The sequence below is a fragment of the Polypterus senegalus genome, chromosome 10 (assembly GCF_016835505.1).
Source record: "Polypterus senegalus isolate Bchr_013 chromosome 10, ASM1683550v1, whole genome shotgun sequence".
Lineage (NCBI taxonomy): Eukaryota > Metazoa > Chordata > Cladistia > Polypteriformes > Polypteridae > Polypterus > Polypterus senegalus.
The window spans coordinates 150072188-150099076 of NC_053163.1; the positions used below are offsets into that span (position 1 = coordinate 150072188).

General features: G+C 42.2%; 1 protein-coding gene across 1 annotated transcript in view; it reads right to left on the reverse strand.

Annotated features, from left to right (window-relative positions):
* Positions 1 to 26029, reverse strand: part of LOC120537828 (cation channel sperm-associated protein subunit delta-like) — a 51743-nt gene extending 25714 nt beyond the window's left edge. Inside the window, exons 1-7 of the mRNA XM_039767054.1 lie at positions 25877 to 26029; positions 23081 to 23143; positions 19089 to 19172; positions 11936 to 12109; positions 7674 to 7787; positions 3781 to 3867; positions 235 to 293 (exon numbers count right to left, since the gene is read on the reverse strand). Of these exons, the coding sequence (XP_039622988.1) occupies positions 235 to 293; positions 3781 to 3867; positions 7674 to 7787; positions 11936 to 12109; positions 19089 to 19172 (518 nt within the window). The 5' untranslated portion in view covers positions 23081 to 23143; positions 25877 to 26029. The remainder of the gene's footprint in view (positions 1 to 234; positions 294 to 3780; positions 3868 to 7673; positions 7788 to 11935; positions 12110 to 19088; positions 19173 to 23080; positions 23144 to 25876) is intronic.
* Positions 26030 to 26889: the final 860 nt, after the last annotated feature.

The window sequence follows — 26889 nt, forward strand, 5'->3', positions numbered from 1 at the left end:
AATGTTTGGGGACTGCTTTGTAAGGGTCCCAAAGAGTATCTCAGTGGCGTTGAGGTCTGGCCACTTCAGATCTCTGAGTTGCAACCACATGATGGTCTTGCTTTGGATGAACACGGCAAGTCGGCCTAATAAGGCTGCACAAGGTGCCACGTGTTAGCTAATTAGATGTCTCTGCTCAATATTACCGTCAAGATCACTACCCACTCTGCCGCTGATCAAACAGACCCCCGTTACCTGTTATAAAGGCTTGGGTCCTTCTTTTTTTCATCTTGCTCCAAGGACACATTAATTTTCTGCAAAACACAAAACAGTCTGTGATGAAGGGGAATCAGTAAATGTCATAGTAATCGCAATTAAAATGGATGACTTGATGTCTTCTAGCAAATTTTGCACAAACCAGGCCCGTCGCAACAAGGCAGGCAAACCAAGCAATTGCTTGGGGCCCCGAGCTGGCCTGGGGCCCCAAGACAACGACTGGTTAAGAATAAAATGCAGCGACAAACTGTGTGAGCGCCTCATTGATAGTGAATGCAGTAAAGTGCAATGACACTGTTATCGGGATCCCCCTCAAGGGGGCCCCCCTCGCTGACAGCAGCCAGCCAACCACACGATCTCTGCTGCCGGCAAAATACAAAACTTCCTCGGCAGTCATGAAGTGGAATTATGCTTCAGGAAGCCAAAAAAGAAAGAAGAGAAAGGAAGAGGAGGATAAGAAAAAACAAGACAGTGGTAAGTGATAAAATACACACATCAAATAGCTTGACTTGTCTGGTACAAATGGTGCAATTTTGCAGCAGGTAGGCTAGCAGAAATATGTTTATGTATCATACATAAATGACATGACATTGCTATAGCTTTGTAATAGGTTTTGATGAAAGTGGCATAGCATGCTATACTAACTATTCCACTGTGATAATCTATTTAGGAAAACCACACAATAAATTCTGTGCATCAAACATTAGCTTGGGATGTTTTTAAGCATTGGTAGTCGACTCACAGCACTACTAATAATTAGTAAACATCCATCCATCCATTTTCTAACCCGTTGAAAACGAATACAGGGTCACAGGGGTCTGCTGGAGCCAATCCCAGCCAACACAGGGCACAAGGCAGGAACCAATCCTGGGCAGGGCACCAACCCACCGCAGGACACACACACGGGCCAATTTAGAATCGCCAATCCACCTAACCTGCATGTCTTTGGACTGTGGGAGGAAACCCACGCAGACACGGAGAGAACATGCAAACTCCACGCAGGGAGGACCCAGGAAGCGAACCCGGGTCTCCTAACTGCGAGGCAGCAGCGCTACCACTGCGCCACCGTGTCGCCCTAATTAGTAAACATTTAATTATAATTTCATTGTTTGTTAACAGTAAAAAGTTTATTTATATAGCACATTTAATACACAATGGCAATTCAAAGTGCTTTACATAGAAGAAATTAAACTAATAAAAAGAAATAAGAATAATTGGCCTCTGGTGAGAGGAGCTTTTCAGCTTTGAAGCTGATAAAAAATTACATGAGGTCCACGGCGGGCCAAGAAAGGCTCACAGGACTGGCACTTATGTCAATTGAGCGGGATGTTCGCCAGTCTTTGGACATGGAGGACATTCTGATTGCCTTTGCAGAAAACAAGGCTCGCAAACAGCAGTTTTAGATAATTTGCACATGTTTGAGAGAACTGAAAAATGTTAATGTGAGTATGTATGTGTGTGTGTGTTTTTAAGTATGTTGGATTTAGTTATTGTGCACTTTTTTAATGTATATTTGATTTTATGGTACAGTGGTGTTTTTTGCAAATGTTCAATTGCTGAAAATTTTATGCACTTTATATGCAACAGCAGTATTTGCACTCTAAACATTTTTTATTTATATAAAGTGTGAGTGAATTTAAACTGTATGGCTATGCTGTGGTTCCTTTGCGTGCGTGCGTGTGGGGGGCCTTCATGTCCATTTTGCTTGGGGCCCCCAAATTCCTTCAAACGGCCCTGGCACAAACATTAGGGAGTTTTTCTTGACATAAAGAATGATAGACACTTGGAATAAGCAACCAAGTAGTGTGGTGGACAGTAAGACTTTAGGGCACATCGCTCGCAAGCTACCGGTAGCTTACAACCCCTTTCCAAACAGCTCGCCAAGGGGTTAATGAATCCTACATAAATTTAAAAACTTGATTAGTCAAATTAGCGGTGGGCGATCTTTCCAAAAAATCATATCACGATCCTTTTAACACAAAATCACGATCCACAATCTGAATTGCAATCTCTCTTTTCAATGTAGCATAGACTTAAGAGAATATCTGGACTCAAACTCATCAAGACCTAAGTAACACTTTATTTTAAATATCAAATAAAGTTCAATTCAATTGTTCTCTCGTTTGCTTGCTAAGCGGAGTTAAGGAACACAACCCAAAGCTGGCGAGTGAGTGAGGAAGCCACCCCCGGATTCACACAAATAAATTGGTACGGCAAGAGAACTCTGATACATAGCAAAATGAGAGAAGTCGCTAAATATATAATGTAATAATATTCAAGCAAATTATATATTAAGTAGTTCTCTCGTGAAAAGTGGACAGACATACAGAGAGACATTGGATTTTCTATATTATATATTACTAAACTGTGGTGGGTTTGCACCCTGCCCGGGATTGGTTCCTGCCTTGTGCCCTCTGTTGGCTGGGATTGGCTCCAGCAGACCCCCGTGACCCTGTGTTTGGATTGAGCGGGTTGGAAAATGGATGGATATATTAGTAAACCTTCAAAGTAATGTGCAGCTAAAGTCTCAACAGCATTCTCAGCATTTCTGGAGCTTAGTAGAACCACAAAGCTAGAAGAATCTTCACCAAGCAGAGCTGAAAATGTCTGCTTTGTTTGGGTCTCCATACCTCTGTGAGTCTGACATGAATGTCATGAAATCAAAGTTCAGAACAAGACTGACAGACGAACATTTAAATGACTTCATAAGAGTGAATGTGAGTGGCTCTAGTCCACCAGACACCTCAGTGCCACTCACCTGACTAACTAAATAACACATCATACATGTGACTGGACCTGTGAATAAAGTGACACAGTGACATGTGACAAAATGACAAATGAAAAAGTCAGATCTGTGGATTTGGAATTGCATCATTTTGTTTTGACAGCATCCATCCATCCATTATCCAACCCGCTATATCCTAACTACAGGGTCACGGGGGTCTGCTGGAGCCAATCCCAGCCAACACAGGGCACAAGGCAGGAAACAAACCCCGGGCAGGGTGCCAGTCCACTGCAGTGTTTTGACAGCATTCATGTTTTAATCCAATAGTGTGAGATACACTAGAAAATGCATACAGACATACAAAATGCACTTGCAGGTGAACTCAATATTTTTTGTGATGTTTTAATGCAAAGTGTGAGTTGTGGACACCAACATTTTGTAAATGTTCAGGCAGAAAAAGCTTATTCAGTTTGTCTGGGTTGAAATAAGCGATGAGAATAAACGTTAGAAAACACGAGTAGCTCTCGGCCATTTTCATTTTGTTAAAGTAGCTCTCAGGGGAACAAAAGGTTGGAACCCCTGCTTTAGGGACTTTCAAAACTCAACTTAATGTATTTATTGGAAGAAATAAGTGGATAGGACTGGCGAGCTTTGTTGGGCCGAATGGCCTGTTCTTGTCTAGAGTGTTCTATTGTTCTAATGTTCTAACTCAGTCCTCTGATTTCCCATGAGGACACTCCATTACAACAAATTGGTACAGTAGCTCCTGTACTGTGTCAAAAAAACAAGTAGTAACCTACGAAAGAGTAATGCATCCCATCCTCGCTCTTGAAGTCCTTCTCCATTGCTGTGTTTGCTTTTAACACTTGTGGATTTGTTAAAGCCACCTAAAAGAAGACAAAAATACATTTATATTAATTTCATATAATACTGGACTTATCATAGATGCAGTCTCCCTCCTTGAAAAATCCATTCATGTGAGGGTAACTAGAAATGCTCAGAAAACATTAACTGACCCAAGCTTTACTCAGCTGTCACCAAACATATAGCAACAACAAGCATAACCTCAGTAACAGCCACTTCAAAAGTCTTACAGGCTATTGTTTTGAAGTGGGGAAACCAAAATTTTATAACTACAGACTCTATATGTAAAAGCAAACTGTAATCAGCCATACTTGTTTGCTTGGACAACTGTGATGAACTGCTTTAGGACTCCTGATAGCAATTTACGGCCTAATCACATCTGTGGATCCTTTCCAAACCAGCATTACTGACCCAGTGAATCCTTTCCTTTTTTTTGTTTATCTAAATACTTTTGTGCATCTTTTGAAATTAGAGACCTGCAGGAACAAAATCAGACAAGTTCTGGGGGTTTAGGGCTGGACTGGAGGAATGAGTTATGGCGAAACAAGGTTGGTCACCGAATCTGGAGAATCACCACGATGCCTCCATTGATGCCCTGAAATGTGAATGGAAGCCAAAGGCCTGCCATTAAGTTTGCTGTCTTGGTCTCCCTCTGTCTGTCTCTCTCCATCATCCCTTTATCTGAGGACCATGCCGAAGATGACTCATTGCTTGATCGAAAAGCCACCCGGGACAATATCCTCTTCTGACATCGCTGCAAATCTTCAGTGAGTTTTCAAAGACTATACAAGTCCAGATTTTTGTTATCCATTTATATTTTCTATTACATTTTCTTCTACTGGTTTCATTTTATGTTAATAAATGCAGGGAGATTCACTCGAAAGAGGCCCCAAATATTCTGTTGTAACTCCCATTAGGATGAAGCAGTTGAACCAAAAAAAAATTTGCTATATTCCTTGACGTATGTGTAATCGATTGCATTACATGTGTTATGGTGTATAAAATCTGTACATTTTGGTTTCCATTATATTTTGTTCAAGACAAGACAACAGAAGAACTAAGACAAATTAAAGCAGGTTTTCTTCCCTTACACCTTACTTTTGTTCATAGCTTAGTGCTAATTTGGTTTATTGCCTGGGAAAGGATGCTGAGCTGGTACCTCAGGCTATTGATCACTTTATGGATGGACATCTGGAACAACAAAGTTTAGTTTATAGCCTGGGACTGATACTTCAAAGTACATCAAAGGTTTTGTTGTGTGGGAAAACGGACATTGAATTAATTCATCAATCATTTTGACAGCCAGCCAATCAGGTGCATGTGTTGTGAAACCAAGGCATGACATTTCATAATAAATATGCCTTGGTTTGAAAAGCAAGAGAGAGAAGCAAAAGAAGAAGAAAGCGAAGCAAAGGGAGTAGAAGAAAGAAGAAAAGGAACGGACGAAGACAGCCCTGGTCGTCAGAAAGGCATCAAGAACATCGATTGCTAAATCAAACGCCTCCCTGGGACATTCATCCTTGTCATCTGTAACTTTTTCGTAAGCTTTTTCTAAAGACTATATATACTCAGACTTTCCTATCACTACCTATTTTCTAGTATTCTTTGTTCCAGTGGTATTATTATTATTCTTGTAATAAATACCATGCTGCTTTTAACTTTCAATGTTTTGTCTTAAAGTCTAGAGTGATTGAAGTAATAAGTTAGATTTCTTTGAGCACCTGGTGACAGCCGGATTTTTGCCATTATATCTGTGCTGAGGTTTATATGGCTGAGAGTGAAGAGCGCTATACTCAACAGAAGGGACAAATACGATAAAGAAGGTATTCTTGGCTGATGAATGGCCTATAGTCAAGAGTGCTGAGTCTTTGTATGTTTAAATGTATTCTTGTAGACCAAAAGTAATATTTAGGTCTGAGATATCACTAAAACATCGTATTGTTGTTCGTGCCAAAAATAAGTAAGTCTCTTGAAGTGCTGAATGACAGGCTGTGTTATTCCTATAGCACTTGTGTGGTTTAAAGTGCTAAGGGTTAATCAGCGTGTGCGTGTCATTCATGGAGCACTGTTGTGGTTAGGGTCTGTGTGTGTGTTTAGCTATGTATGTGTGCGTTCATCTTAAAGTGCAACAGTAGACCAACCCGATAACGAACTTGACGAGAACACTTACCCTTGAGGAAACAGGTAAAAGGGCAAGTGGAGGGAAATACCACGATAATACAACATGCGATGCTGGAAGTGGTTTGTGTTTTCTGTCAGACACATTTCGATTGCGCTTGTGGCGGATGGCCGGGGGGCCCTTGCCCAGCCGAGACGCCTCTTCTTTGAATAGTCCGGGGAACAAGCATGGACAGAACGGTACCTCCCCCGGGACGCTAGATGGCAGCCCCCATGGGTGGCAATGGTGCCACAGGGCTCCATAGGAGAAGGAAGTCTCTACAACCCTGTTGGTATCTGGGGGTGCCACCAGGAGGTGCTGCAGTGTTCGTGAGCCAAGTGTGGGTGGCTCTTCCACCACACCCTGAAGTGCAGCCGGAAATAGGTCATCAAACGCCTGGAGCACTTCCTCGTGGGCTATAAAAGGAGCCAGCAGCCATCACTCCGGGAGCCAGAGTCGGGAGGAGGAAGACAAAGCTTGCTGGAGAAGAGTGGAGGAGAAAGAAAGAGAAAGTATTGTGATTGCGATTGGGATAGTGCTTGTGCTTGAGTCTGTGTTGTGCCTGTGGGAAACGAGGAAGGCGTTGCCCACAGAAAAAGAAAAGAAAAATAAAACAGCTTATGTTTGTATAAGTGTGCCTCCCGTATCTGTCAGTATCGGGTTAAGCGCTGGTATAGTGCCATCCTTTGTCACGCGCTCTATGATCCTGAATGTACCGGTAAGCGACTCAGAGGGAATAGCAGAAATTTCACGTGATGTTTTCGGCTTGTTCCGATGGACTTTTCCTTTAAGCAGACCCCAAAGGGAGAAGGCTGGTGGTGTCAGATCCAGCAACCATGGTGGCCAAAGCCCCTTTGAAAGGACCCTGTTGCCAAAGAAGGATTCAATTTCTGCCGTGCTCCTGGCTAATGTGTGACACGTTGTTCCATCTTTCTGGAAGTAACCTTCCGTTAACTCACGATCATCCAGTTGACTCTGATATCGTTTAAACGAATTGGTGACCCAGTAAGTTTGCACCATGATGACGCGCTGCTCAATACTGTGCACCACCATCCTGATGAGAAGTCGAGTGACTGGGTGAAGTGGTCCGGGTGGTTTGCACCCAGAAGTTGCAAACGGAGGTTAAATGTCGCGACGGCTGTCTGGCACTTACCTCATCGCTCCGACTCAGGGCCATCCCGGCTTGTTCGAAGCTCCATATATTGAGGAGCAAACTGCACATTGTTTCATTCAGATTGCTTCATCCTAGCGAGAGTTATTACAGAATTTTCAGGGCCTCTTTCGAGTGAATCTCCCTGTACCATGTCCCATGCAGCTAGGATGAGAATCAGCACTTCCAGGTCTGAGGTCTTGGTTCTCTCTTGGAAAAGAGTGACTTGCTATCTCCAGGGATCTCATGTATGAAACTTTGCAAGAAAATCAGATTTTTAAAACCTGGTGTACACACATTTCTACACAATGTATCCTTTTAGATATCCAAGAGGACGGTTGGGTCTCCCGCTCAGGATGGAGGTGAAATCCTTACCCAGCCGAGATACCATAATGGAAGGATGGAATAAGTGGGGGCAATACCCGGCCTCAACGGATTAATGTCATTCCTTATGATGAAATGAACATCATTTTGATAAAGTATTATTAACTATTACTGTTAGAGAGACAAAATCTGCTCACCAAAGGAATCAAGTCAGTTGACAATCTGGAGACAAAGTTCATGGTCAACAAAAAGGATCTGGTCTTGTCGACATAAAGAGTACTTCCATAAAAATCACTTTCTAAATCATCTATCTGGAAAAAAAGAGAAACATTATTGGTTCATTTTTTAATTCCACTTAAAACCTGGGTTCAAAGATATTGTAGGGCTAGAATGGTCATCCCAGCCAGGGAGGAGAATGGTTTATTACCCAGATGGGACAGACGAATGGACGGACCAGCTGAAGCCGGGAGTCAGGAGCAGTTCAATCCCCCATACATCATGTGGCGGTGGTCCTCACATGGGAACCCAGTCGAGACACCCGCAGGGGTGTTTGGGATATGGAGTCCATAAGTGCAACCCTGTCAGGATCCCTACGTTCCAACAGAGGTGGCAGTCTGGGGAGGACCTCCCTATTTTCATTATGGCCCGGAAGTGCTTCCCAAAAGATGTAGTGTGGCTCCGGAAGCATTTTAGGGTACGGCCTAAAAGGAAGCCCACTGCCCACTGGATGAGTCGATGATTCCTATCCAACTATGAATGACGCCAATTTAACCCAGAGCCTCGCCTTTCAAGTTCTGTTCGGAGTACCCAAGGCTAAGATCGCCGCCTGATTATGTTGAAGTCTTGTCTACAACTCAGAGCCACAAACTCGACAATATACGTTATTTTATTATTAAATACTCAGCGCACATCACAAACAGGAAATTCAAGTCACATGGGAGAGCCTTTTTCAATTGGAAGATCCACTTCTATCCATTATTGATTGGTCCAGAGCACATGTGGGCAAAGTCAGTCCTGGAGGGCCACAGTGGCTGTAGGTTTTTGTTCCAACCCAGTTGCTTAATTAAAAAACAATCCTTGCCAATAATTTAATTTCATGTCTTGTTATTGCTTTAACTCTGCCATGTCCTGTCATTCTCATATCCTAGATTTTCTTCCCCTTTCTAAGGATATCATCCAAATGATTTGAAGTCTAAAACAGATGAGTAATTCTCAGTCCTTCACCTTTTTTCTCTTCACTTTCCTTTCAAGTATTTAATCAAATCCAATAGTGCACGATAAATACACACACAGGTGTAAATGGAAACAAGCGAAATGGAGAAATGCTGCTCTCTTTTGTCATTTGCATGTTATTGCTAATTAGAAGCAATTAAAAAACGAGAATACAGCTGTTTAAGACTAAAATAAGCAATAAGGGATCAAAATCGTAACGAGCGAGACAACTTTACTTGAGCAATAAGGGCTTCTTATTAAGCAACTGGGGTGGAACAAAAACCTGCAGCCACTGCGAACCTCCAGGAATGACTTTGCCCACCCTGGTCCAGAGTCTTATTTTTAATTGAAAGGCACGGTATTATGGGACTGCGGTGGGTTGGCACCCTGCCTGGGATTGGTTCCTGCCTTGTGCCCTGTGTTGGCTGGGATTGGCTCCAGCAGACCCCCGTGACCCTGTGTTCGGATTCAGCGGGTTGGAAAATGGATGGATGGATGGTATTATGGGAACACATTTCCTTTTTATGATGTGCTCTGATATTTCTGGAAGTAAAATTAGAAGTACAATTTTAGCAAAAAATGCATGTTTTTTGGCCTATTTTGAACTGGATGAAAAAATAAAGGAAAAGTGAAAATTACGGGTAGAAGCTGACGTAATGATACATGTTCCGCGATGGCTTATGGGTAGTTTGAATACGCACAGCTGTGTGTGATATACTGCAGTAGACAGGAGTAGCATATGGTGTTGCCCATGTAAGCTCTGGTCACTTAGTCTGCTAGTTTGGCTTCAGTCCGTTCTGATGTTTTACTTGCTCTGAGCCAGTAGGTGGCACTGGTGTGAAAACTGTAAACCACAGGGGAAAAAAAAACAAACACTGGGAACAGCCCCCCTAGGAGTCAAAATGTTTGGTTCCAAAGTAGTCCGTCTCGTCCAAATGGCCCTAGAGAGCAACTATGCAAATTTGGTCCTCATTGATGAAAGGGTGTAGGATGTTATAGGGAACAGACAGACAGACAGATGTTTTTTATACAGTGTGATGGACGGCCAGGGCCCTTACCTGGCCTGCAAGCCTTCTTAAAGGAAGGACCGGGGGAGCAGATATGCACAGTACCAGACTGCAGCGGGACCTTGGAGTTCCAAAGGGCTCCATGGGAGATGGAGTTTGGCACAGCTCTGCTAGGCTGTGTAGAGGCAGCCAGGGGGAGCTGCAGAACCTTAGTTTGTTGGGTTTCTGCTACACCTGAGAGTGTTTCTGGACCTCACTAGCGAGCCACCTGGAGTACTCCTGAGTGCAGCATGAAAGGAGCCGCCTGCCTTCATTCGGGGAGCCAGACTCAGGAGGAGAAGGAGGAGGAGGATGAAGCCTGCTGGAGGAGGAGTGGAGGTGAACGAGGCAGAGAGAGGAAGAGAAAGAAGAGAAGAAAAGCGCTGTGTGTATTTGTCTGTTGGTGCTTTGCTGTACTGTGTTGTGCAGGTGGGAAACAAAGGGGAAGTGTTTCCCACATCTAAATAAAAGCTGTGTTTGTGGTTGGCCACTCTCCACGCTAGTGTTTAGATGTGGACGGTGTATGTGCCCAAAAAGAAGTCTGACTGCATTCTCGGACCATTGCTCACCTACTAAAGTGTCAGCAGGCATTTTTTCGTGGCATTACACGTGTAATTTGTGAGTATGCCCTTGTCGATCAAACACAGGAAGCTCTGGAGTCTACTTGGAACTTTACGCTGTTGGAAAATAAGTAAATAAGTCAAGGTAAATAACATCTGATTTGGCTTTTATATAGTGTAAGTAACATATAAATGTTTCTTATGTAAAGACCATCACAAAATATAATCACAAACAGGAGTGTGCACGATACGTTGGCAAGCTCTGTAAGCCGTGCTGTTTCTTTGGAGGACAGGTGTGGGGCAGATTGATTGGCAGGATGACAGCGGACCTCGTCCTGTATCCAAACAGTGCCATCTTTCATCTTTACGTCTGGTGCAGCTGCATTGTTCTTATGTGTGAGTGGACATTTCTTGCGGAGAGGGCTTTTGTTCCCTTTCTCCGATCTGAGTTCACCTCTCTTATAGCTCGTCTTTATTTGAAAACAGCAGTGTCAGATCGGGGCGAGCGTGAACACGATTGAGAGAATAAAACTGAATAAAAAATGCTAACCTTTACAAGTAACATACATTTATAAATCAAATCTATGTTTTTCTCTGGTGGGCTGGCGGCCCCTTCCCGGGGTTTGTTTCCTGCCTTGCACCCTGTGTTGGCTGGAATTGGCTCCAGAAGACCCCTGTGACCCTGTAGTTTGGATATAGCGGATTGAATAATGGATGGATGTATGTTTTTATTGTATAATAGTAACAATAAAAGCAGCTCACTACTCAAAACGTTTATGTTGAGAAGCAGGAAGGATCAAACCAGCAACCCTTTGAATAGGAGTCAGCAGTTCTTACCGCTGTACTACCAAAGAAGTCACAATAATAAGCCACACTAACTTCGATTATAGTCTTGGAAATAAAGTGCATTTGTTCTGTTATATTTGTACCTTTTGTGAAAGTGCTTACTTGATATTTGGATTTCAGTCTTCACACATTATATACTTTACTTCATGTCAAAATTTTATTATTAATACTAAAACATGGAAAAAGTTTGTCTTTTAAGTATGTGTTCATCATTTCTGTCATCCTACACTTACATAGATCTTTGTAGACACGGAAGACACGTGAAATGCACGTGTTCCAAATAATTTATTTTTTTAGCCTATACAGGTACCTGACTCCCTGATAAACAAGGCTTGGGGACAGGTTTCTGCATTTTCTGTGGCGGTGGGAGGATGGGATAGTAGGCTGCTTGCTGCTTGGGCTTATCGACACATTTACAAGACAAAAGACGCTGACAGAGAGGTGCGAGCGGATTTAAGGTGGGCCGGATTTACAAGTTTTTTCGTAAACTTTGGTAATTCTAGTGTTAATCTTCTTGTTGTATCCTCACTTGCCCAATTCCATCTTTGGTTATGAACTACTGATGAATTGGTGATGGCCATGGCTGTGGGCACAGAGCGTCACAGTGTTCGTTCACTCAGGTTCCCATTCTTTAAAGCTTTGAGGCCATTCATTGTGTAAAATATGCATAAATCAGCAGGGTGGAGGGCAACGACAGTACTTTATCAAAACACACAAAAGTCCCTTGAGCCAAGATTATTCAAACAAACATTACATAGTCTTGTCTCAATTTGGTGATTCGTCCTCATCACTTACCAGACAGACGTCAGAAGCATTTCCCTTTCCAATACTCTGGTCAATTATGATAGGGCAGTGCAAGAAATCCACAACGTTATCCACAGGTGAAGAAATGGCTTTGATGATCAGGAGATCTCTTGACGGGGTGAACATTATTACTGACCCATCTTGGATATCTGGCTGATCTTGCAGCTGGGAACAATATTTATTGGTTATTAGCATCAGAATAAAGAAATCACTTCCATGGCAGATATCTTTGAGTATGGTTACCAGATACCTGCGAACCCAAAGGAGGGCACCGAAGGTCATAAAGGAGGACAAAGAAGAACGCATCATGTTCTATTAATGACACACAGTATGAATGAAAGCTTTAAAAACAACTAATCTGACAGGTCAGAAAAGGTACCCTTGTTTGTATCGGACACGTAAGAATCACAAACCAAGCATTTTGCTTCGCATTCAGTGCGTCCTTCACCAAAGCACGGATACTTCATTTTCATGTTGTCCGAGAATTTGCATTTCTTCTTGTTAGTGTTACTTCTGGACGACATTTTTAGATAAAATAAAACTGCATATTTGTATAGAGAGGTGCAGGGAAATGGGAAATTGTGGAACTAGGTGTTGGCGACCCTGGGGTGTCAGCAGTTGTTTGGGACCAACGCAACCTCATTTTGAACCCTCGCCATTAGTAATAATGGAGCAGAGGAGGAGGGTGCAATGAGCGTTCGCTGTGAAAGCCTTTTATAAGAATGGTGATAGTTTGACTGCTGCACAAAGGGAATTTCAGCGTCATTACCAGTTAGGACGTCATGATCGTATCCCCTCTGCTCATGCAATTACAACATGGGTGCGTAATTTCGAAGAAACCAGTTCAGCCTTAAAAGAGAAGTCCCCAGATGGAGCTACTTTGCATATCGATGGCAGGGCCACCGAGAGAAAATCCGGGCCCAAGTGCAAAGAAGGTGTGTAGGCCCTCGTGTCTCAGAACGCGACGACTACGTGATGTACTTGTTAGCTGGCTGATGACTTCTTTCTCACTGCGCCCGGAATCCCCTCCTCCTCGTCACTTCCCACCAATCAGGAAATACCCTCGTAGACCACGTGACTTCTCTCCCAGGGCGGCCTTCATGAATGTCTCTTACATCGTAAACTGTTGACTGCTGCTAAGTGCCCTGTGACCCACGTGCCTTTTTAATTTTGAAACTAAACAGACTTGCAAAATCAAAAAAAAAACACAATAAAAATTAACTGAACTAAAAAAATAAATGTTCAAATTATAATAGAAATTATGGGACGCATTGGGCTTAATGGGCCCCCTTGAGCTTAACAGGCCCCAGAGTGATGTACTGGCTGCACCCCCCTCCCCTCGGGCCTGATCGATGGCAGCGATTCGCCGACTGTTTGTAAGGCGCGTCATTTTACACAATGCTGACAATTCCTGGGCATTTGAGATCCCCAGATAACACTGTGCACACGTCCTGCAACCATTGCTGAACTAAAAAGGAGGATTGAAGAGGAAATCGCTGGCATTCCTCCTGACATGTTACCTCGAGCAATGCAGAATTTCCATAACAGGCTGTCAGAATGTGTGCGGAGAAATTGAAAACACCTTTGTGATGTTTTTTTCAAAACATAAAATGAATACTGATTGATTACCATCATTATTTGCATTTCATGCATAATACATTTCATCATTCAATGTATTTTGTAATGTGTTTTTTATTCGTGCATTGAACATCAATTGAAAATTTCCTGCTTCCCTACACCACCCTGTATAACAAGTACGAACAACTGTGGCGAAAACACAGAGATGATAGCGTGTGATATCAGCCAATAACATTTTCACCTGTGACGGAGGACACAATGCTGAAAAAAGAAAACATGTCCTCCTTTTTCCGGATGTCTGGTAACCCTAACTTTGAGAAACCTCCACCGTTCCAAGTGCCATAACCGAAAGAGGTAGAAGTTTAATCCCTAAGGTCCAAAAAGCTGAAAGTCTTAGGGCCTCAATTTAGATCCACTTCGCAGTGCCTAGCTGACTTGTGGTGTGATGTGTAGGGGCACTCATGATGCTGCGCCATTACTTAGACCCACAACACAGAATGGCTTAGATAAGAACATAAGCTACTTACAAAAACATAAGCAAGTGCTTAAGAGGTGACTGCGGGTGGCCTGACACTCCCTAAAGGATGCAATATGTTACTAAAATAAATCTCCAATCAAGGGCACATCTTCTCCTGAAAAGCTTTATTTAAGGACACAGCTAATGGGAACACGTTATCACACATGCGCATCAGAGGATCTTCATACAGGCTTTGTCAAGGCATGTAATAATACTTCAGAATGAGAGGGGGCGCCAGTTCTAACAATGTCATCTCTCTCTCTCCGCAGAGATGAGCAACTGACTCCGCCCCTTTCTGGTACACTCTCCTGCCGGAAAGGAGCTCCTGTCAAACTGACGAAGCATCGGAGGCTAACCAGTAGATATATTTGGAGAGGCTAGTACACCCAAGGACCTGGAAAACTTGGAAAACATTAAATGGGATGACCCACATTTCTCATTTTTTTGTGGAGCTGTCTTTACTGCACCCAGTTGCACCCTGGTTTGAATTGCCAAAGCGGGTGACTAGGTAATTGTAAAAAGAAGCTCAACTTTATTACCTGTGGAGTTTGTGCTCAAGTTTTCATACTTTACCTTCTGCTCTTATGCTTAAGGGCTGAAGCTGATATTTTATTATTCACAATGATAAATGCATTTTAGTTATTTACAGCAAAGAAAAATAAATATATCTTCTCATATAATATGCTACCATGGCTGTTCGTTTGTCTGTCCAGGATTTTAAATCACCTGTAGCTCACAAACATTTTGAACAATTGATCTGAAATTTGGTACACATACAGTGGGTACGGAAAGTATTCAGACCCCCTTCAATTTTTCACTCTTTGTTATATTGCAGCCATTTGCTAAAATCATTTAAATTAATTTTTCCCTCATTAATGTACACACAGCACCCCATATTGACAGACAAAAAAAGAATTTTTGAAATTGTTGCAGATTTATTAAAAAGAAAAACTGAAATATCACATGGTCCTAAGTATTCAGACCCTTTGCTCAGTATTTAGTAGAAGCACCCTTTTGAGCTAATACAGCCATGAGTCTTCTTGGGAAAGATGCAACAAGTTTTTCACACCTGGATTTGGGGATCCTCTGCCATTCCTCCTTGCAGATCCTCTCCAGTTCTGTCAGGTTGGATGGTAAACGTTGGTGGACAGCCATTTTTAGGTCTCTCCAGAGATGCTCAATTGGGTTTAAGTCAGGGCTCTGGCTGGGCCATTCAAGAACAGTCACAGAGTTGTTGTGAAGCCACTCCTTCGTTATTTTAGCTGTGTGCTTAGGGTCATTGTCTTGTTGGAAGGTAAACCTTCGGCCCAGTCTGAGGTCCTTAGCACTCTGGAGAAGGTTTTTGTCCAGGATATCCCTGTACTTGGCGCATTCATCTTTCCCTCGATTGCAACCAGTCGTCCTGTCCCTGCAGCTGAAAAACACCCCACAGCATGATGCTGCCACCGCCATGCTTCACTGTGGGGACTGTATTGGACAAGTGATGAGCAGTGCCTGGTTGTCTCCACACATACCGCTTAGAATTAAGGCCAAAAAGTTCTATCTTGGTCTCATCAGACCAGAGAATCTTATTTCTCACCATCTCAGAGTCCTTCAGGTGTCTTTTAGCAAACTCCATGCGGGCTGTCATGTGTCTTGCACTGAGGAGAGGCTTCCGACAGGCCACTCTGCCATAAAGCCCTGACTGGTGGAGGGCTGCAGTGATGGTTGACTTTCTACAACTTTCTCCCATCTCCTGACTGCATCTCTGGAGCTCAGCCAAAGTGATCTTTGGGTTCTTCTTTACCTCTCTCACCAAGGCTCTTCTCCCCCGGTAGCTCAGCTTGGCCGGACGGCCAGCTCTAGGAAGGGTTCTGGTCGTCCCAAACGTCTTCCATTTAAGGATTATGGAGGCCACTGTGCTCTTGGGAACCTTAAGTGCAGCAGAAATTTTTGTAACCTTGGCCAGATCTGTGCCTTGCCACAATTCTGTCTCTGAGCTCTTCAGGCAGTTCCTTTGACCTCATGATTCTCATTTGCTCTGACATGCATTGTGAGCTGTAAGGTCTTATATAGACAGGTGTGTGGCTTTCCTAATCAAGTCCAATCAGTATAATCAAACACAGCTGGACTCAAATGAAGGTGATCTCAAGGATGATCAGAAGAAATGGAAAGCACCTGAGTTAAATATGAGTGTCACAGCAAAGGGTCTGAATACTTAGGACCATGTGATATTTCAGTTTTTCTTTTTTAATAAATCTGCAACAATTTCAAAAATTCTTTTTTTGTCTGTCAATATGGGGTGCTGTGTGTACATTAATGAGGAAAAAATTAATTTAAATGATTTTAGCAAATGGCTGCAATATAACAAAGAGTGAAAAATTGAAGGGGGTCTGAATACTTTACGTACCCACTGTATACTATGTGACAGACACTATCCGCTATCAGGGGGATGATTGGCCACCTTGGTTGTGTCTCTTTTTATTTTTATTTTATTGTAGAATCAACTCTTGAAAGCCGGCCAGCAGGGCGTATAAGCGCCGTTCTCATCCCTACCACCTTCCCCTACCTCTTCATATCTTAAATCATTCTTGAGGCAGATTGAAGACTTAAGCGCCAGCATAAGTGAAAAATTAAGGAAAACATACTAAGTAATTACAACACAAACCCTGACAATCGGTTTTAATGTGAAAAGATGCCGAGAAAGATGACAAGTGGGCCGCTGGGATGGAGAAAAGAAGAGCTGCTCAGGAAGCAGCAAGCACATCAACCTCTGAGCAAAAAAATGATAAACGTACAGAGAAAGAGGATGAAGACTAGGAATGCTCAAGTCAAGTGTATTCACTGCATGATATTGTGCAGTGCACCGCTACTGGTATATACATATTTATATCCATCTATCCATCAATTATCAAACCCCCTGTCCCCTAACACTGGGTCACGGGGGTCTGCTGGAGCCAGTCCCAGCCAACACAGGGCACAAGGCAGGAAACAAACCCCCGGGCAGTGCACCAGCCTACTGCAGGGCACATATTTATATCTCTATATTATAGTAAAAAAAATCCTGGGTCAAGACGTGATTTTCTCGGAGACACTGTAATGTCCCGCGAGACAAGGTAGTGAGATAAAAGAACAGCTGCTGTATAGGCATTTAAATGTGCAATGCGCTGTGTGACATGCAGATCACGCAGCATGGCACAAGCAGCAGTAGCAGGCCAGCTCATTGAGCATAGAGGAGGTAAAAAAAATGTTTGTGTTTCCCATTGTATCACTGTTTAAGAGGGGGTTTTGGAGGGGCGACTGCATCTCCTTAGCGTGCGTTCAGCCCCACTCTTCACAACGCGAGAGGCAGAGACACAAAGTGGCCAGGGGGTTAGCGAGCAAAGCGAGTAGCGAGCAAAGCCCCCTAGCAGAGAAAAAGAAGAAGAAGAAAAAGAATTATTAAGAGTCAATAATGACAGATCCGGTATAGAAAAAATAATCCAAGAGTGGGAGCTGAGGCGCCCGTCAGATGTGTGACCAGAACATCATGTGTGGGTGGGCATTTGGCTTGTCGGGGGGGGGGCAAAAAATACCCATCCATCCCCATTTTTGTAGGGGGGTCAAATAATAATAATAACAACATAGTTTTATATAACATATAAAAGCAAAAATTGTGGCATAAATCATAACCCATTGTTCCATAAAATTAACAGAGGCAATAGAACTTGTATTATTTTTTGTGAACAAAGAACTACATCTGCAAGGTAAATATCAATAAAGTCAAATGTATACAACATATGCGAGCTAAAGGGTGGTGCAATGGGTAGCGCCGCTGCCGCGCAGTTGGGAGACCTGGGTTCGCTTCCTGGGTCCTCCCAGCGTGGAGTTTGCATGTTCTCCCGGGATACTAGACGCGTGTTTGTGGAAGCCGCCACCGTCTTTTTCTAAAGCTTTTTTCCAATTAGTGTAGCCGTGTTTGGTGAATATGCCCTTGCAGTCCAAGTTGTAACCATTAAATATGCAGTAGGCAAAGCAAAAGCTGGCATCACGGACAACAGAATATTCAAGCCATGGTTGAGACTGATACCAGCTTGCACTAAAACATATGAGTGCCTTTCCGAATGCGCGCTTGGAGTAATTAATTAAAATGGGCTGGGATGGGCTATGCATATTTAAGTCAGGCACACCGGACTGTATATTTTGTTGAAGGCAGAGGTTTGGAGTACCCGACACGGGCGTAGAGCTGGAGGATTGTGTAGGCTCATCTACATCTTTTGGAGTTTCAGTTTCCGACGTGGGTGCGCTCTGCTCCGTGTTGGTAGCAGCGGTGCTGGGCTCGACCGTGGAGCCAGCAGCTTGCCGAGGGACAGAGGTTGAAGATGTCTGCCTTTTAATAAGCCACCTATGCATAGCCTTTGGTGTTACCAACCAGAAAATAAAAGAAGAATGGAACGTATATGCTGTTTTAATTAAAGAATGCGGTCAACAGTTTCAAGACGTGCTGCAAAATGTGCTGCGAAGTGAACTGTGAGCACTGCAGCACGGTACCTGTCTAGTGGAGGAGGCACTGAAGGAGACACCCCAAATTCAAACGGGCCAATTGGAAAGCAACTCAGTTTTGAAAATCAAATGTTATTCTTCCCCAGAGTTTTCATTGGACAGACAGAGCATTTCGCAGGGTGGGCAAGGCTTGTCTCTGGGGGCAGTGCCCACCCCAGCCCCCAAGTGGTCATGCCTCTGGGCGCCCTTGTTTTTTGATTATACTGGGTGTGTACTTTTTTAACATATTGAGAATGGTTTAATCTCACTTCTTCCTGAATATTGTCTAAGAAACCGTTGGGAACAACCTCTGGATCTTAGGGAGCAGATTAATAAATGAGTTGCCTGTTGTGTGTCAGAATGCAGAGTAATAATCTGCATTTGTCCACACCACCTGTTTTCAAAAGGGGTGTATAAAAATTCCAGGAAAGATTTAAAAGGAGCCCGATCTTCACAAATAACACAGGACAGACACATAGAAAGATGAAGCTGGAGATCATTGCTGGTAGGAGGACTGGGATCAGTAGACACAGTTCTGGGATAACTCACCTGAATAGTGTCAGGGTTCAGACTGATGTGTCCATAGATGACCAGCTTGTTACGCAGCAGGATTGCAAATTTCACCAAAATCATCTGCAAAATGAAGAAAATGTAATACTTAAATTGTGAAATATCAGGCAGTCACATGCAGACACATTCAAAGTGGCTCTCTTTTAGAAAATTTAAATCTGGGGGTCAGAGAAGAAAACACACCCCTAAATTATGATTTTAAATATCTGTTATCACACACGCTATGTAGAAGCATCATCAGAGCTCCACGGAGGTACAGTACAGTGGCATTGAAGATTAGGGTGTTGACTATGTTTTCCTCTAGACCGGAAGAAAACAAACAGTAACTTAATTTCTTCTTCATCCTCGGAAATCCCATTTAAGAGGACCAAAGTCTACAAGTCAGTGTTCAGTATTTCAATTCACTTATACTGATTCAGTTCTTTTGAACTACCAAATTTAGTGAATGAATTCTTTTGATTCGTTTACATCATCAACAGCATTCGATGTGGGAGAGTCCTTGTCTCCTTTGATCACATCAAAAATATATATAACTTAATAATTCATACATTATTATGTGAAATATATTGTATACTTAACTTGCTGATAGACGTGACTTTTTGAAGAGACTTTTTGGGAGGAAATCCCATGAGACGGAGACTTTTACCATGAGATTCTTTCAAGTCACGCAATAGTTAACAACCTGGACAGTCACCAATCCATTAAAGGGATTACTTATGAACACACACACACACTTATGAAGATCCAGTTTAGAATCACCCATTTGTCTAAATATTGTAGCAAGAAATGATGAAGTCAAATGAATTAACGTGAAAATTGTTGATCGGTTACACGGCAAATTGGTTAAATGCATGTCAATAGACTCTGCTGAAGCAGTTGGTGGTGATGGTGTAGAAGATGAAAACATCAACTTACAATATCACGAAGAATATCTACAAGCGTTAACACATTCTGGTCTTCCACCAGCTGAATTATTGTTGAAAGAAGGATGTATCGTAATATTATTGTGTAATTTATGTATGAGTGATGGACTACACAATAACATAAGATTAATTATATTCAAAATTGGTCGAACAATTCTGACCTGTAAAATTTTAACAGGCGATAAGAATGGTAATGTAGTACATATTCTGCAAATAACATTAGACACCAAAGGAGCTATTGATATGCCATTCGTATTAAAACGTTTACAGTTTCTCGTTAGATTAGCTTTTGCTATGACAATTAACAAATCACTGGGACAAACATCCGAAAAAGTCGGTTTATTTATTAGAGAGAAATAAAGAAAATTCACTCATTGTCACGATGTAAGTCCAAACACGGAACCAAAATTCAATACGATATTGACAAAAAAGTTAATTCCAAATATTGTTTTAACTGAAGTTTTAAAGTAAAAGTGAAAATAATGCATATGTAACAATTCCCATGAGAATAACAATCTCCTTAAATTGTATATCCGGTTAACAAAACCCGGGGGTTGGCGAGCAAAGTGAGCAGGGGGCAGAGCCCCCTAGATAATTTAATATTGTGTTTTGTAACAAGAACGACACTTAGACATCACTAAGGTTTGGGGCAGCCACCTGTATAATGTGCCTTGGCTGCAAAAAGGTTGTGAGTTGTTCACTCGACTTTGTCTAAAACAGAACTGCAATATTGATTCAAAATGGTGGCTTTAAAGGCCAGTGTAGTGAATGACATCATCGGGGCCGGAAGTGGAAGTGTCATCATCAGATGCAGAACCGGAAGTGACATCATCGGAGGCGGAACTGGAATTGACGTCATCAACGGTGACGAAAGCGGAAGTGATGTCATCAAAGGCACCAGAACCCTGTGTGATTTCCTGAGAATGGTCTGCAAGGGATTGAGAAAGACAGTTAGTGTACCCCATCACCTCCCTGGTCGGTCATGGAATTGCCATTATTCAGGCCCTTTAGTTGACTCCTACTTACACGTGTGTGACAGTTTATATATTCTGTTTAAACCAATTCCAATAACAAATTGTACCATAAAACATTTGTTACAATCTATTACGTGTTGTTGTTGTATTGTATTTGTATGACAAATGGGAGAATCATCACTGACAGAGTTCTCATTCTCTGGTAATGATTCAGCTCAACCTCATCGGAATCCTAAGCCGAGGTAAACGAGAATCATCAATCAGACGGTCCCCCACATGTGCGTTAAAAGTCTTACTGTGAAACAAAATACACTGATGGCATCATGCATGCGCTAGAGCACTCTTGTTACCTTCCGCTTAATCAGTTTGTTTGTGCTCGCAGATCAATTCATATGGCTCACTGAAAAGAGTTGTTTGAAAAGAATGAAGTTTTTCATGAGTCGCCCATCACAAGTGTTCAGTATCAAACTCACAACTAAATATGACGATTTTCTGAAGAGGACCACGAGATGAAACATCACTCAAACCAAAAAGGAGTCAAAACCGTCAAGACCAGGCTTTAAACACCAAAGCCTAATCGTAAAAACCAGGAATCAATGTCAGATAGAGAAATGGTAGAATCGTAAACCAGAAACTACAGAAAGAATTCGCGTTTCATTTGATGGAGTTTTGTTTTCCCAATCACGGACACTGATTGAATCTTTGCATCTGATTTAAATTGTCACTCAGATGACACGAGGTGGAGTGTTGTGCTACATGGCAAGTGGGAGCCGTGCACTGGTAATTAGAATAACAACCTGGAGGCATCCGAACGAAAAATAAAATAATGTGGCACTGTAATCATCACATTCAGGAAAAAAAATATAAATGTGAAGAACCCACCTAGAAAGCTCTAGAGAAAAATCAGCCTAAATTCTTAAGTAATATATCGTAACGGCACTGACAAGTTACATTAGCCAGAGATGAGCCACCCAAATATGAGCTGGCATTACATCACCAGTGGCAGGGGCACCTATATAAATGGCAAGCCTGCAAAGCCACACACTTTTCAAACTATTGTGGCAAGAAGGCGAGCAGTCCTTTTAAGGATAGCGAGCCACCTCACAGAGCCATATCAAGCAGCAGAAAATCCATTCATTGAAGCCCTGGTGTCAGAAGTAGGATGAGAAGACTTACAGTCTGTCTTAGCAGAGCGCCGAGTGTCTTGGAAACCTAAAATGGACCTGCGTGGCTCTTTGGAGGAGTTGCTGGAGAGTCTTGAGGCTTAAACCTGTACAGAGGGGAATGACAGCTGAGAGGCTTCTACCTCTGCAGCTCCACCACTGCTTCTCTATCTGCTATGGCCCATTGGTCTGGTTGCATGGAAGCCAGCAGTGCTTCAGGCTCAAGGAGCTGGGGAAAAGTTTGGTAAATTGAGTAGCCACTGACCCCAAGTGAGCTGTGAGAAGCACAGCCGGTGGTAAAAATTCACAGGCAAAGGATGAGCCAGATTGTAGAGGCAGCGGAGGGAGAGTCTCAAAGCTGACATCAAGACCTGGTATGTGGTCGGCGGTGCTAATTCAGTGAAGAAAAACAGGCCAGAGACCGAAACATCTAAATCTCCACAAAAGGAGGTTAGCCTGCTTGCTTACTACTGACCAGCGTTGAATGTGCTCACAACCCCTGCTGATGTGCCCCGCTCACCAGCCATATGACTGAAGCGAGAGAGAGGAGTACATTGCTGTTTCAATGCGGCACCAGTGTTTTGTTTGTGACCTTCCTGTGTCGGTCCGCAACTGTTTATATTGTCCCCATTGTCTCCTTGAATATGACATGCTGTAACTAAGAGTGGACTAGACCTCATCTGTCTTGAAATTAGATCAAATAACCTTAGATGGCAAAAACAGCAGATGTTACTATTCAAGAAAAAAATAAGCCAACATGTAGAAGCCAACTATCAAAAGAAACCATTAACTCAAGTGGTGGCCATCTTTCCACCAACATATTCAGAGGTGCCTCCTCCGTTACTAACCCAAAACACTACTACTCCTTTCATTTTAGAGAGAGACAAAAATACAAAATCTTTTGGTCGTACTTGTGGCAAGCATCTGAATAGTGGTGCCGCTGGCCTGGAAATTAAGTTTTGTCAAGACTTGTCCTATTAAAAGAATAAAGAAAAAAAAAATCAGAGGAATCCATGAAATTTAAACATGTTGTCCTAAAATACACCTCTATATACCAGCACATTACAAATACACTAATTAAATTACAAATATTCTATCTACAGCTTAGTAAATAGATAAAATGTGTTGTACATTTAAAACATGAAGACATATTTGAACATATTGAGACATAATAATAATAGTATTAATAATAATAATTATTACTATTAAAATTTTATTTATAATGCACTTTTCTTAACCTAAAGTGTTACAAGGCATACTATAAAAAGTAGTATGAAAAATTGAATAAAATAAACAGTAAATAACAAAATGAAATAAAAAAAAACCAATATGTAACCTAGAGTAAAACATACAAACAAGGCAGGATAATAAAACATGCAATAAAAAGAGAAATTTTGAAAACTTAAAAAGTAAAATGAAAAAAAGCTTAAAAGTTGTTAAAATCCTTAAAAGCTATGGAGAATAAATGGGCCTTCAGTCATTCCTTAAAACAGTCAAATGTCAGAATATTTCTGGTGGCTGCTGGCAGGGCATCCCATAGCTGAGGAGCACAACAAGTAGAAACGCTCTCTCCTGCATGGAACTAAATTTGCATCTCTATCTATTGGGGTGGCATGGTGGCGCAGTGGTAGCGCTGCTGCTTCACAGTAAGGAGACCCGGGTTCGCCTTCCTGCATGGAGAGTGCATGTTTTCCCCGTGTCTGCATGGGTTTCCTCCGGGTGCTCCGATTTCCTCCCACAGTTCAAAGACATGCAGGTTAGATGCATTGACGATCCTAAATTGTCCCTAGTGTGTGCTTGGTGTGTGGGTGTATGAGCCCTGTAGTGGGTTGGCGCCCTGCCCAGGATTTGTTCCTGCCTTGCGCCCTGTGTTAGCTGGGATTGGCTCCAGCAGACTCTTGTGACCCTGTAGTTAGGATATAGTGGGTTGGATAAAGGATGGATATCTTTCTATGTATTATATAGTGTTTTTCACATCTATCTATCTATCTATCTATCTATCTATCTATCTATCTATCTATCTATCTATCTATCTATCTATCTATCTATCTATCTATCTATCTATCTATCTGTCTGCCTATTTGTCTGTCTGTCTAATATAGTATAGTTTCTCCCATCACTATAATATCTCCATAATATCATATCTATCTATCTATCTATCTATCTATCTATCTATCTATCTATCTATCTATCTATCTATCTATCTATCTATCTATTATATAGTGCCTTATCTATCTATCTATCTATCTATCTATCTATCTATCTATCTATCTATCTATCTATCTATCTATCTATCTATCTATCTATCTATTTGTCTGTCTGTTTAATATAGTTTCTCCCATCACTATAATATCTCCATAATATCATATTTATCTGTCTGTCTGTCTGTTTAATATAGTTTCTCCCATCACTATAATATCTTTATAATATCATATCATATCTATCTATCTCCTTATGATTTGTCCTAAGGGTGCTGAACAGTATAGGCCCCAGATCAGAAACCTAGGGAACACCATGGTGTACTGGGACAGAGTAAGATTTATTATTATACATGAGGACAAACTGTGAATGGGCTGATAAACTGGACTTAAACCAGTTAAGCTCTGTACCAGGTAGTCCAAGCCTCGCTCTCATATGTTCAATTAGCAGTTCATGGCAGACCATGTCAAAGGCAGCCCTGAGGTCAAGCAGCACTAAGATCGTGGATGTCTCTGAATTAACCAAGATAAGGAGGTCATTCATAACTCTGACTAGAACAGTTTCAGTGAAGCCAGACTGGAATGGGTCCAGCAAACTAGGAAGAGACAAACGGTTGTATGATTGAGCAGAGATAATACATTCAAGAATTTTAGCAAGAAATGGGGTGTTAGAGATGGGTCTACAGTTGGAGAGATCACTAACATCATGATGTGGCTTGTTATGGACTGGTGTGATCGCAGCAGTGTTTAGTTTGGAGGCAACAAGTCCAGTGGTCAGAAATGTATTGATAACCACAGTGATAAGGGGGCAAATGGGGAGCTTGAGTAGAAAGCAGGTAAAACATTTGACATTAGAACATTAGAATAGTCTGGACGAGAACAGGCCATTCAGCCCATCAAAGCTCGCTGGTCCGCTCCACTATAGTCTTCCAAAATAACATCAAGTTGAGCTCTGAATGTCCTTAAAGTCCTCCTATCTAGACTACCTGGTCACTTATTCTGTGCGTCTTTGGTTCTCTGTGTGAAAAACCTCCAAATGTTTGTGTGGAATTTCCCCTTCACAAGTTTCCAGCTGTTTCCCCGTGTTCTTGATGAACACATTTTAAAGTCACCATCTCGATCCACTGGACTAATTTCCTTCATAATTTTAAACACTTCAGTCATGTCACCCCTTAATCTTCTTTTGGCTTAGCTCTTTTGATCTTTCCTCATAACTCATCCCCTGTAGCCCTGGAATCAGCCCAGTCGCTCTTCTCTGGACCTTTTCTAGCATGTCCAAGTCCAAGGCAGCACCACACTATTACTACTAAACCCTGGCAGTGACAGCTCCATGGCAACAGCAAACTGGGGGCGTGACCATGAAGTCAACACTTTTGAATGATTTGTTTGGTGGTGACAGTGACTTGGAGGCTTGGCCAGGCAGCAATCAGCCATTAAAGGCGTATTTGATGATGAGAATCGATACTGGCAGCATTGCATAACAAACCAAAAACAAGTAACGGGTCTCACCATTATCTGTGGAGAAGTACAGAGTGTTTGGAGTCCACAACAGTAAATGTCCTTTCAATCCTTGCACCTGAGTCACTGTAACAGCGGTATCTTGTGGACTCAGGACAACCTCTTGGGAGGTCACTTCAGTCTTTGTCATTATGTACCTCAGGCGTATCTGAGGAAAACAATACATAAGCAAAATTATACATTTACTACACATACGGTCACTGCTTGACCAGCGTCCTTGGTCACAGTTTAGGTGTGGCACAGATGCAAAACACTCATTTATAATACAGAGAACATTCTTGATTTCCTTTCACTATACTGTATACAAAAATCAGAGCACCCTCTAGCAGTCACAATCCATAAAAAATAATATACCAGCTAAGAGATTCAGGCTCCGGTGAAGAAACCAAAGTCCTGACCTCAACTTCTTAGAAACGGTGGTACAGAGTGAAATTTTCAGTCCATCATCAGTAAAGCGAAGTGCTGGAAGAAGCCTACCAAGAAGAGTAAGAAGACACTAACTTCCTAACAGAATTTGGCTTCCTAACAAGAACACAATTACTAGCTAATCAGAGTCTACCCTCGTCCACATAGCTCTAAACATCATCAAAGTGGGGACAGGGCTTCTGCTACGAACGAGGAAAGTTTCCAAGACTGAGTGGGGCAAAAATAAAAGCAGGGATTATCATTGGACCACAGATACGATAACGTCTTAAAGACGATCACATTCTCAGTGATGAGTTAAAGTCTGCGTGGAACTCTTTTAAACACATTTGTCCAGATTTCCTGGGAAACAAGACAGCTGAAAGCGGCATGAAATTCTAGAGAGGCTGCTGCCATCCTGTCACAAGTTGGGCTGCAGCATGTATTTGGAAATTCACTTTCCTCACTCCCAATTGGACTTTATTCCTGAAAATTGTAGTGCAGTGCATGATGAGCATGGAGAACTTTCCCACCAAGAAGTCAGAGCAAGAACTGAAGTAGAGCAGTGCTTGAAGACTACTGTTGGATTGCGACAAGAGATG